Below are 12,562 nucleotides of genomic sequence, written 5' to 3'. Positions count from 1 at the left end.
TTATCTCTTTGTCTCATTTTTGAATTACATTTTACCAATCTAAAGCACTTTGTGTGTTTCAATGGTGCTATAAATAAAGGTTTACTTACTACAGTGTACAGTTAAATCCTGTCATACACTAAAAAGGTTTGGAACATACTGGATAATACAATAACTAACACCTATAAATAATATATATAAATAAATATAAGGAATACAATTTTTTATGAGAACTATGTAAAAAAGCAATACACATATGTCAGCCAGGAAATACAAATACAGAGTATGAACAAGTTGCTAAACTAAAGAAGTAATATAATTACTGGCATTGCTAGTCAGCCTAAAAGTAGGAACATAGACATAGGGAGTAAACAGTGGGAAATTCATATAATAGGAGAATCATTACATGACATTACATTATTGGCATTTGGCAGACGCTCTTATCCAGAGCGACGTACAACAAAGTGCATACCCATAACCAGGGCTAAGTGCGCTGAAAGACCCTAGAGGGAAGTATAATTTCAATTGCTACCCGTACAACAAATATAAGGACAAGGTCCTATTTTTTATTTTTATTTTTTTAAATCAACAAATAAACAAACAACAAAGCAAAAGTGACCCAACTTAACTATCCAAATACTGCTTATCTAGCCAACTAAAAATACCGAAACACTACGTAAATCACAAAGACAACAATTACAACAACATGACAACAACAACAACAACAACAACAACAACAATTAAATTAAAATCAGCTTTTAATCCTGGTGACTAACATCTTAATAAAGAGGAGTGATATCAAGAGATTGAGGGAAGTAAAGTAAATGAAACCATGTCCCATAGGACCCCTTACTCTTAGAAGCAACATAATTCAAGAGGACACATTTCTTCCCTTTTCGGCTAATTTGGAATACGCACATTTACAATGCTCAATGAAAGTTCAACTGTGGATTTGAGAGAGATTACAAGCATATGCACACACATGTGCTTCTTATCACACTGCAGTCAAACTGGCACAGGCACAGTGCAAATTCAATAACAAATTAAATAACAAATAACAAATTCAGTAAGAGACAGTGGGGCTCAGCCCAGGGCAAAGACTTTCACACAAGTACCAACAACACCACAAGCCCCATCGCAGGGACAACGCTGATTGCCTTGAAAACGCTCTTTCTCGGTAGTCCTCACATAGGCAAAGTGCGCCAGTGTCCTTCTGCTCCACTGAGGCGCCCTCTGCTGTTCATTTTCATGTATTGGGATGGTGTCAACCAACGGTACGGCAGTGGTTCTGTTCCCTGTTGCAGTATCCAGCTGAATAGGATTATGCAGTTACACCTGGCATGTTGGCATGTTGTGGCGGCAGCAGTACCACACGGTAGGAACAGCAACGGGAAGAGTGCACAGCACCCTTCTATGCTTATTTGGAGGAAGGGTGCATGGCAGGGGGAGGGGGAAATCCGTTCCCACTCTCTTCTGGGGACAGAGGGGCTCCGTGTGGGCAGCACTAGATACCTTCAAATGCTCAGTGACAACTGGGTGCCAGTGAGCTGGAAACTCTTTGGAGCGTGGAGTTTGGAGCAGGAGTGTCTCTAAGGAAGTCTACACAGACCTTGTTTTTCTTTCTCTGACCCCGTTTCTACTTTTTAGAGATCATTTTACACCAGACATCAATTTTTCAGTTTAATGTTTCCCTGCACATTTTAATAACTCCTTATACTGAATAATTCTGGGTGGACTGCAATGCAAATAAATTTCAGCACCTGGCAGAAATGCAAATACAAAAAAGTCTGAATAAAAAAAGTGCTTTAGCTAAAAAAGGATAAAACAATAAATATATTTTACTCTGAGCAAAATTAATCATGAAGGCATCACATTCCTGAAAGCTTATATGTTTTGTTTTGTTTGTTTTCTTGTTAACTTACAAAGATTGGCGATTGCAAGCCGTGTATACTGGTGCCAATGGGTACAAGGAGTTGGTTCCATACCATGACAAGTTTCAATTGAATTGGAAAGTGAACTGGAAAACTCTTTTCCATTGGTCATGCTGATGATCCACACAATTCCATGCTTATTTCTTTAAGGGTTCATCCCCGACCCCCACAACAAAATTAAATGTGGAAAAATCACTAGAAAACCATCTTTCTAGATGTATGAAAAAAGAAGGAACATACAATTTTACTTTATGTAAGCACATGGAATGATGGGTCGATAATCGCTCTCATTATCCACTGGCTGATTAATGTTTGGGAACCAATGCGTGTCAGACGTCACTGCTTCAAGGCCATGACAACAAGCTGACTCTAGGCATGACAGCAAGTACCAGGACGTCAGGAGGGGCAGAGAGGGACACCATGATGATGTAATCGGGGGGGAACACTGCCCACCAAGTAGTAGGACTGTCAGTGTGGAGGGTGATCTATGGTTGTAATATTGCATATTGGGTTTCAGCCTACTGTTGGCCATTAACGTTAATGTGTAAGGAAAATTCTAATTAAATGCCCGAGATGGTTAAATAGTTCAAATTAATGTAAAATTGTAACTCGCAACCTACTGTTGCCATCCAGGGGAAACAGCCCCTGGTCTTGGTCATGTGAAGGAGCTTGTGGTCTTAATAAAGGATCCCATCTTAGCCCATTATATAGACAAGCCCATTTTCTCTCAGAAGCAATGCCAGGAACCACACAGAGCAGCCACTCTACTGGTATTAATGTTAAAATTCCCCTTTATGATACAATTACAAATACAAGCTTCACGCACCAAAATCGGTTTCAAGCAGGATTTTTGGATTGTTGCTGGTTTGGTGCAACTGATTTTACCCCAGAAAGAACAGACTGCACTCCAAATATACATCAACATGGAACTTTATATTACATTGTCAATACAGTACATTGGACATTTAGAAAGTAACAAACTGAAAAATATGAAGCAGCATAATTTAAAGTGGGAATGGGAAATTCTTGGTCACAAGACCTTAATAAAAGCTAACGTCTCCAACAAAAAAACGGTTATGTATCAAAAAGCAACAAATAAAGGTTTTAGTTCTCCTGGAGAATTCACCTGAGACGTACAGAGACACAGGGCCTGTTCCACATGGGCCTCCCTTTGCTGCAGTCAGCACAGCATCCTCTTTTCGGTTTTCTCCGCTCCTCCTCTAACGGTTCCCTCTTTCCTCCTCCACTCCTCGAGGCTGTAACCCTGAGTTCCCAGAAGAGGCGTTTAGCTGGTGCTCTCCGTTCCACACAACACTCAGAGGGGGTTCTATTCAGTGTGTAGGCTAGCGGTCTTCCAGGGAGACCTATTTACGGAAGCGCTTGAAGAGCGGGTGGATGTTTTTGGCGGCACTGGAGCCCCTGCTGCCGCGCGCGGTTTGATACTCCATGTAGACCGTGTCGTCGGCTCCTGACATGGAACTCATGGTGCCCATGCGACGGGAGAACTGCAAGGGGGTGAGAGAAATTGTAAATTAAAAAATATAATAAAATCACTGAAATGATGCAGAACCTGACAGAGACACTCTGTTGAAGAAGTGGCTAATGCCTTGGAGCCTTGGTGTGTTAAAGAAAGCAGAAACTAAAGCAGTGTTGTTGCCCAACAGCAGGGTTCTTATAGGAGGCCAAGTTTTTACATGTGGGCCACATATTCTCCAAAGAGTGTTGATGCATTATATATGTTAAAACACAATAGATGCTTCAAAATATGCACAGCAGACATAGGAAAAATACATAAATGTTTTGGATTCAAATCCTTTTCTAAGCTTTACTGAGCTTGTTGGGTACAATGGAACCAATTAAATACTTTCAAAAAGTGCAAACCTAACCTGAACCAGAAAAGTATTTGAAAACTACCCACTAGTTCACTAGCACAGAGCATATAGGATAAAGGATCAGACTGTTAGCCTGTACCTGCTGTCTGCCGCTGCCCATCTCACCCATCACCACCTCCTCCTCTGCATCCAGGTCTGAGGCTGCCAGAACCTTCTGCAGAAGCTGCTGCTGCTCCTCCCTGGCAGTGAACATCAGGTCCTCCTCCTCCATACCTGCCAGCTTAGTGATCACCTGGAGTCAGCGCACAGGAAGAGAAAGATAAGACGGGCTGAGGAGGATAGCGGAGTAGGAAGGCCATCAGACATAATAGTTTAGAGGATAGATCTAGGCCTGAGGAAGGTGAAACCCTTAGGCCTGAGGATGGTGAAACCAAATTACTTTGAAGCTGTAGCCCTGGTCCACCAGAAACCTTTGCCTCTTGGTGGAGTAGGCCATCTCCTGGGTGTCCTGGGAGACCAAGGAGTAGAAGTAGGCGTTGTACTCCTCCGCAACCATTCCTGGGAAAAGTGGACGGATTCAGTGATGGTAAAGGGAACCATAGCTCTGAACCAAGCGCTAGCTGTAGCTACCTACCTTTCTTGGCACGGAGCACTCTGCCCAGCCTCTGGGCCTCCTGCCTTCGGGAGCCGCCGTGGGAGGAGATCTGGATCAACACGTTCGCCTCTGGCAGATCGAAGGAAGTGTCTCCCACCTGGTGAGGAGGGGTGTGGCAGAGATAAACACCGCGATCCAGGGAGAACCAATGGACGACCATTTTAAATAAATGTGAATAAATTAGCAAACGACCTTCGAGATAAAGATGGTGTTGATCTTGGGGTTGTGCTTGAAGTTCTGCAGGATCTGCATTCGCTCACCCTGGGAGGTGGGACCATAGATGTAGGGCCTTTGAAAAGGATGGGGAGACTTAATTCACGTGCCCTCAGAATGACAAGATCACTCATGCAAATAGGGAAACAGTATATCGTGGCTGATTAACTGCTTAATTTGCCCAATAGACTTTGGTCAAAGGCAAGCAATGAGAGTCAATCGAAGACAATTTCCCTGCAATTAAACTACTAAATAACTGTTGACATCCATTCCTTACTCTGTCCCAGTTTCAGACCCAAACCCTGAGCGGCCCAGGGAAACTCACTTGTTGAGACGAATGGCATACTCTTTAAGTGCAAAGACGTTGTCGGCAAAGACGATGATTTTGTCGTTGCGCCTCTCGTGGAAGCGAATGAGGAACTGGCAGGCACGGAACTTGTTGGGGTTCATTGTGTACAGCAGGATGCGCTTTTTTGACTTGATTGCCACGTACTCCCGATAGAACTCTGGGGACATCGGGCACCACACCTGAGAGGGCAGACGGAAGGGAATAGCAAAATGGAGAACAAAACTTTTAACCCTTTAGATGCCAGTAAATTCCTAGATATCACATTTTAAAAGGGACATCTACTTCCACAACTATTCAAAGCAAAATACTTTTTGTCTGCAACATTTTTGTTTGCCTTGAAACTACTCCGGAATACTTTCGAAGTTTTCCCAGCATCTAAAGAGTATAACGAAAAGCGCTTGATGTACAAATTTGAGCCAAGCCTACATCTTTGGAAATGCACTGTACGCAACTCACCTCGGCACACTGAACTTTGGCGATGTAGCCATTGTTCTGCAGCTCCATCCAGTTGGCTTCATAAAGCTTGGGCCCGATCAGGAAGTTCAGGTCCACGATTTTGTCGTCCTCTCGCACCAGGGTGGCCGTCAGGCCCAGTTTGCAGTGGGCTTGGACGATTGTCAGCACCCGCCGAAACATCCGCGCTGTAGGGAAGGATGGAAGAGGCTGAGACGGAGAGGGAGGGAGGAATGGATGGAGAGAGAGAGAAAGAAAGGAAACTCACCGGGGATGGTGTGCACTTCGTCCAGGATAATGAGACCCCACTCCTGGCTGCGCATCCACTCCATGACGCGCTCGGCCTCCCAGGAGCGCTTGGTGGTGTGGCCCAGCATGGAGTAGGTGCTGATGGCCACCGAGCAGCCGATGGGCTTGTCCTTGGCATCGGACGTGAAGCGGCATATTTGGCTGTCGTCGATGGTGGACCACATCTTAAACTGGGCCTTCCACTGTTCCACAGAGACGGAGGAGTTCCCCAGAACCAGGCAGCGCTTCCTCACCGTACAGGCTGCTGTGACACCCACCAGAGACTTACCAGCCCCTGGGGAAGGCACACAGACACACACACATGTTCATACCTGCCTAGATTTCCTAATGAGCGTACCCACCCAAAAGAAAATGCTATATATTGACATGTCACTGCCTCTGAATGACAGCAAGGCTACATGTGGATATTCATTCCAGTCCTGGGTCCTCATTCAATGACCTCATTTCTTGAAAAGTGAATAGTGAAAATTTAAATACGATGGCACAACAGGACAACACTAACTTTATTTTGGAAACAGGGCATTAGCACAATAAGCAGGTAAGCAATCAATTGTAGAGAAAGCCAATGGAAATAATGGTTTAAAAAAAGACAATCAAGAGTTGTATCCATATTAAAAGTAGGGGTGTGAACGGTTTAATTGTATAGAAACCATAGGTATGAAAGTAAATTCATAAGACCAGTCGACTATGGCTTTTCTATATTTACACCGTTTCTGTCGGATTCCCTGCCTAAAATAGACAGGATTTACTGTGTCGCCACCATGACACGGTGTTATCAGGTTACAGTAGATAATGCGAATATTGGACATTAACATGACATGACCACGGTATTTTGAGTGCACAACCCTGTCAGGCAGAATCCATAGGCAAGAGGGATGAAAACACGATGCACTTTTAAAAAAACGATACACAATCGACCAGCATGCCTGGACATAGCCTACATGGCATTTTATTTTCATTCAAATGAATACATACTGACAAGCACACATATACTTGCAAATGTAATCTACTTGATTTTCCTTTCTTTTTTAAAATCACATTTATATGTTTTCATTCAATAGATTCTCCTGTGCATTTAAAATTTCAAAACTTCATGTTCCCTCTACCAAAAAATACAACTCATCACGCAACCATGGAAGGGGGGTTCATTTAATGACCCCACTGGGGAAAATAGGGCCTTGCCTTTGAGATGAGATTTACACAATAAGAGACACTGTGTACTAGGCTGGGACCCACCTTTGCAACAAGGGAAATTATGGCTCCAATACAGGTAACAGAAGATTCCAAATAAAGTGAGAGCAAGATACCGGATACAGCAGCAGAAATAAATCTGACCTACACTGACATTTCCATAAAAAAGCCCATGAAGAACCAGATCGTCATCCTGCAACATAGTCCTCAAAATCAGCATGGAGCTGAAGGACACCATCCAGCCATAAGGACAGCGGTTCTATGAATACCCCTGTAGTTGACGACTTTGAAGTCATACTGAAGTTAGGGTCTATCAGACTGACAAAACGGATCAACCTGAAGTCATCAAGGACTGGCGAGTACAACATAATTACGGTTAATTGTTAACTAAAGATATAGCCTTAACACCAAAAGGAGACTGTATAGAGAAATGCTAAAACTAAAACAAAAGTTTACTTCAGCATTGTTTCCTGCAGCTTTGACACTATTTTGACAAAATATCATCAACAAGGAAAGGGGAAAGGCCCCCACTCTTGTGGAAGGGCAAGGGGGCGTTTTCCCTGGAGACTCACCGCAGGGAAGCACTATCACCCCGGAGCGGGCTCGGCCGTTGCCGAACATCTTGCGCAGGCTCTTCTCCTGATAGGGCCGCAGCACGGCGGTGGGCTTCAGGTCCATGTTTATGTCGGGGTTCACCGTGTCATTGCGGAAGTCGTACTCAGCCAGCAGGGGGTACTCCAACTGGATGCAGCGTTTCTGCAGCTCCTCGATCATCTCCTGGGGAACACCGCACCCAGCACGAGACGGTCAGATACAGTGGGCTCCAGAATTATTGGCACCCTTGATACTTTGTTGGATTAATTGTGCCATTGATCTCAAATTCCCCAAGACCAACTACCACATCTGATAGCAGTTATGAGGTGCTTCTCCTTGTATTCATTCCATTTTGCCACCAAACGGTCCAATTTTGGTCTCATCGGACCATAGCACTCTCATAGCACACCAGGCATAATTCCAATGAGGTTTGGCAAACCCAAGATGCTTGGTTTTGTTTATTCTGCTCAATGAGGGCTGTCTTCGGGCCACCTTTCTAAAGAGTTTGTTGATATGGAGGTGCCATTTTATGTTGTTGTTTTTTTTTGGTGACCAAGACTCAACCAATGACTGCAATTCTTAAACTGAGATCCATGAGTTACTTTGCATGCTTGTTACTGCATTTTTATATTCTTGTGAAACAGGAAGTGATGGAATGGTGTGATATAGTTCCTTTAGACTAGCATTAACATAATTAAAGTAGAACTGTATTGCAAATTTGAGAACTGAGATTATTGGGGGTGCAAATTAATTGGCACTTGTGGTTTTCCGAAAAAATTAGATTACTAAATAAAAACAATGAAAAATTAGAGTAAATGTACATTTCCTGTTTGTTTACCTGTAAATATAGATCATTATCCAGGTTGTTTATGATATAATAATTCTGAGCACACTGTATGTAAACCTCTCTATGATCCCATAACTTTTTTCTAACAATTATTCTGTAGCCCTGTACTTGTGGGGTGAAAAACGGTGACAAAACCAATCCAATCAAGCATGAACCCGCAGAAGACCGCATCACGGTTCTGGGAACTTGTGCTGCAGCTGAAATGCCACGCTGGAGTCCATAACTCCCATCTTTCTGTACCAGTCCTTTCTGTTTTATACCAGTGTTATGCGCAGCCCTTCCCTTTAATTATCCCAAGCCTGTTAGTCTGACCTCACCTGTCTGATCTCAAAGGACACCGTCTGCATTTCCTCTTCCTCCTCCTCCTCTTTGTCCATCTGCTCATAGTAGCTGCAGATGTCCTCAGGGACATCAGTCCCCGAGCGCTGCCCGTCTGCGCCCTGTGATGTGGAGGGGCCCCCGTTGTCCTGCACCGTCTTAGAAATCTGAAATAAAATAATAAATGGTTATTTAGCTGAAGCTTTTATCCAAAGCAATTTACAGTTGATTGGACTAAGCAGGGGACAATCCCCCTTGGAGCAATGCAGGATTAAGGGCCTTGCTCAAGGGCCCAACAGCTGTGCCGATCTCATCTTGGCTACACCGGGGTTTGAAGCACCAAAATCCCGGGGCCCAGTCATGTACTTTACAAAGCCTTTTGCTTCTGCCTACAGCACTACAGCTTCTGGGTGCATATTTATTGTTCATGGGAGTATCACACAGACGCACCGCTGGCTTGCTGGAGATGACTTCTGTGATGAGTTCGGTGTCACCCCCCTCCGTGGTGCGAAGGCGACAGTCTCGAATCACAGTGTCCTGCAGAAGCCGCTGGATCACCTCAGGAAAGGTGCTCTCCACAAAGTACCTGTCCCATACAGAGAATGTTTAAGCATATGAATGAACAAACCCCATTGAAAGGCTGCCAGAATCACTAGCAAAGGCTGAACAGTACTAAATACACACACAAGTGACCTCTGCAGTCCACTAACACCGCTCCACCCAACAGAGACTGCAGAGGGTTCCTAACAGAACAACGTACCTGTTGTGCTTCAGCACAAGTTTCACCTTGCCATAACTTACTGTGCAGAGCTACAAGAGAGAACATGTGTCAGTCTCGCATACATAGGCAGCCATTACCATGTCTTATCATTCTCTTTTTCAAAGTGAAGTGTAATTGTCAAGCCACAGTATTGGACTTAAGACACAATATTACTATTCAACTATGTCTTGGCTGGTAGGCTTAGAATGCATCACTAGAGGAGAACTTGACTAAGCATACATTTAGTAAATTACATGTTTATGCAACCAGACTATATTCATGTGGAATATCCTACTCTGACCTTTGTGATCTTTCTGAGATAGGAACCTGCAAGCTTTTTCGGAACATGCCCAGAATGAGAGGGTATACATAGAAATTAGCAAAAGGTAAATTCCATCCGAACATTAGGAAGTACTTTTTCCACAGATTAGGGGCTGTTATGGCTAAAGACCCAGTGTAATGACTTTTTCCATTTACACTGTTCATTATGCCCTATGATAAATATAAATGCTTGTTTGTCTATTCTATAAATGTCTTACAAGGAAAATCTATTTTTGATGCAAGTGCATGAGAGCAGGGTGTCCGACGTGACATTTTAGTTTTGTATGAATATTGACTTCAAGTTGACAAACTGTCACAGAACCAGTCAAAATGCAATGTTAGTTACCCAATAGATATGGTCTCTAAATGACCAATGTCATAGCCTTCTGTAGTGTAAAATATAAGAACTGTTGGTTTCAGCAGGATAAAAAGCTTTTTTTAAAGTCTCACATAAAGCAGGCTAGATACGGAAACAGAATTTGTTCCATTTGGACTTTTATGCATAAAAATTTTAAACATATGATTTTGATGTGCAGGGTCTTTAGCCACCAGTGCAGTCTCACCTTGATGAACTGCACAATGCCTTCGGGTACAGAGGTCTTGCTGAGTTTCTGCAGGTACTCTATGATGTCAGAGGTTTGCAGGCCGACGCTGACCGCCGCGTACAGAGAGTAGGCGGTAAGCTTGTACTCGTGGACGTGCGTCGGGCGGCACACGGGCTCAGCGATGGCCACCAGGAAATCCTGCGCATACTTGTACACGGGCGAAAAGGCCTCCAGGAAGATGTGGCCATCTGGAGCCTGGAAATGAGGGTTAAATCAGTATTTACTCACAAAAAATCACCAATAGATTTGGGGCTGTGAAGTTTGACACTGATTAATCACTACACTAATTTAAGACACTAACCATATTCCAAAAGCACCAAATCAAAGAACGAGAGCTGCCACTCATTTGGGGAAATCACTGGAGAACAAGGATATAGGGGATAAATGGGTTCTAGAGAAGGGCTTCTCTAAATATTGCTTGAAAGGGAATCTAAAAGCGTTTGCTACACAAGGAAAGCCAATCTAATAACATTGTTCAATTAAGTCCCCGTAGTACTTTAGACAGTAAATCAAGTATTGTTAATTAGTATTATGGTATTCAAACTGATTTCAGAGGGCATGCACGTGCAATTCTTGCGTTAAAGCACGGCTACTGATATTTGTGAATAGAGAAAGAAGACGTATTAAGTTGCTAAATTAGTTAACCATTTCTGCAGACTGCAGAGGGATTAGCACATATACAACCAGCTGCGGTATAGGTTTCCAACTTACCACCCAAAGAGGGCGGGAGGTGTGATCATTTTTTAGGAGCATCTGTAAGCGATAGTCCTTCGCCCCATACTCATCCGTTTTAGTTGTGGATTCATCCACTTGCTTCCCTGCAGCTGCCGGTATAGCCTCCTGAGGCTCACTGCCCACTGGCTCTTCGTCGTCTTCTTCATCCTCGTAGGGCCGTTTCTTCGACTTCTTCTTCTCTGACACCCCCAGGGTGAATTTAAATGATTGGTAAGAGACAGTTTGCAACACGTAGTCGGTCAAGTGTTAATTTAATTGCTGTAACGTTCAAATATTAGGGCAACACTACCCAACCAACTGATCTAACATTACCTAACTTGTGTTCAAATTATGGGCACCCCATTAAAGCTAGCTAGCGAACTAGCCTAAGAATCACGTTAAATCAAGCATTAACAGCTAGCATCATTTGTTGTGATACTAGACAGATAATTCGGCAGGCTAGCTAAGTAACTTAACGTACACGTAATTGAATACGTTTACACCTAGTACAGATAGTCCAGGAAGCTACCATTAACGTTAGCTAATAGACTGTGAACAGGTTTGTGTTAACTTTTTAAGTTGCGTAAATTAAACAATGTAATTAAAACTGGCGGAATATTAACACGAGCTAGCTAGCGAATTTAACGTTCGCTAGAGCTAAGGGCCAATTTAACACACAGTCAACGATTCTAACGTAACTAGCTAGTTAGACTAGACTGACAGTTAAATTAACCAGCTAGTTATCTGTAAACCGTCGTCTAACCACAGTTTAACTAGCTAGCTAGCCTAGCTAGTATGATTTCAACTTACCCCGGTCTCCCCTATCCTTTTTGACCATGACGGCGCACTCTCCTCTACCTAACCAAAAGTAGCTAAATTATGTTGACGTTTCTCAGAATTCCTCTAGTAACGTCCATGCCTCCGACGAGTAACTGCTACTGTGGTCCGATCGTAAACCGTAGGGGGGAAATGGTCCGACCATATGTCTTCTTCTTCTGTTAGTTTTATAAACCGAGCGGTCTACGCATTGCTGCCTCCAACCGGTTTGGAGGAGCTCTGCTCCTATGGCTCGTTCTTAATCACGTGACAATTTCCTTGACGACGACGTGTTGGAGGACAAGCGGCCATAGCAACCCATTCATATTTGATGTCAAATCAAACACAGAGGTGTAAGGCCTAGATGAGATGGCATCCATTAAAAATTATTATGATGGTGCCTAGTCAATATCAGTTTTCATATAAATGCTGGATGGTAACAGCATTTATCTATTAATTTTTTTCAGCTGCCCACTTAATTAAGGCCCTCCTCTCCTCTTCATACAGCTTACAGTGCAGCAATACATGCGGCACTGTCTCTACCTCTCCACATCCCTCACATTTCCCATCCTTGTGTTTTCTTATGAGTGCCATACTACTCCCTAATCCACAATGACCCACCCACAACCTATGTAGGGGAAAATTCACAGAACGAAAGATCTCCCTCCTAAAAGC

General features: G+C 43.4%; 1 protein-coding gene across 1 annotated transcript; it reads right to left on the bottom strand.

The window, feature by feature from the left end:
* Positions 1-2,824: 2,824 nt before the first annotated feature.
* On the bottom strand, positions 2,825-12,562 carry ercc3 (excision repair cross-complementation group 3). Its single transcript, XM_061237165.1, has 15 exons — positions 11,882-12,562; positions 11,069-11,271; positions 10,316-10,552; positions 9,432-9,481; positions 9,122-9,257; positions 8,671-8,838; positions 7,485-7,689; positions 5,681-5,995; positions 5,416-5,600; positions 4,936-5,138; positions 4,590-4,686; positions 4,377-4,494; positions 4,182-4,300; positions 3,882-4,034; positions 2,825-3,415 (listed from the first exon to the last, which is right to left on the bottom strand). The coding sequence occupies exons 1-15, from the start codon at positions 11,907-11,909 to the stop codon at positions 3,275-3,277; spliced, it is 2,358 nt and encodes a 785-aa protein (XP_061093149.1). The 5' UTR covers positions 11,910-12,562; the 3' UTR covers positions 2,825-3,274.

This window comes from Conger conger, chromosome 3, assembly GCF_963514075.1.
Source record: "Conger conger chromosome 3, fConCon1.1, whole genome shotgun sequence".
Classification (NCBI taxonomy): domain Eukaryota; kingdom Metazoa; phylum Chordata; class Actinopteri; order Anguilliformes; family Congridae; genus Conger; species Conger conger.
Note: the sequence above shows the minus strand (reverse complement) of the source record. Positions and strands in the feature narration are given on the sequence as shown.

Bases quoted from the DNA above. Each gene is read 5' to 3' on its own strand.
- ercc3 (XM_061237165.1), bottom strand. From the start codon at position 11,909: ATGGTCAAAAAGGATAGGGGAGACCGGG. The intron at 8,839-9,121 runs GTGCGTCTGTGT...ATTTTATTTCAG, and splicing joins TCATCTCCAGCAAGCCAGCG to ATTTCTAAGACGGTGCAGGA. The intron at 3,416-3,881 runs GTACAGGCTAAC...ACCCCCTTGCAG, and splicing joins TGGGCAGCGGCAGACAGCAG to TTCTCCCGTCGCATGGGCAC.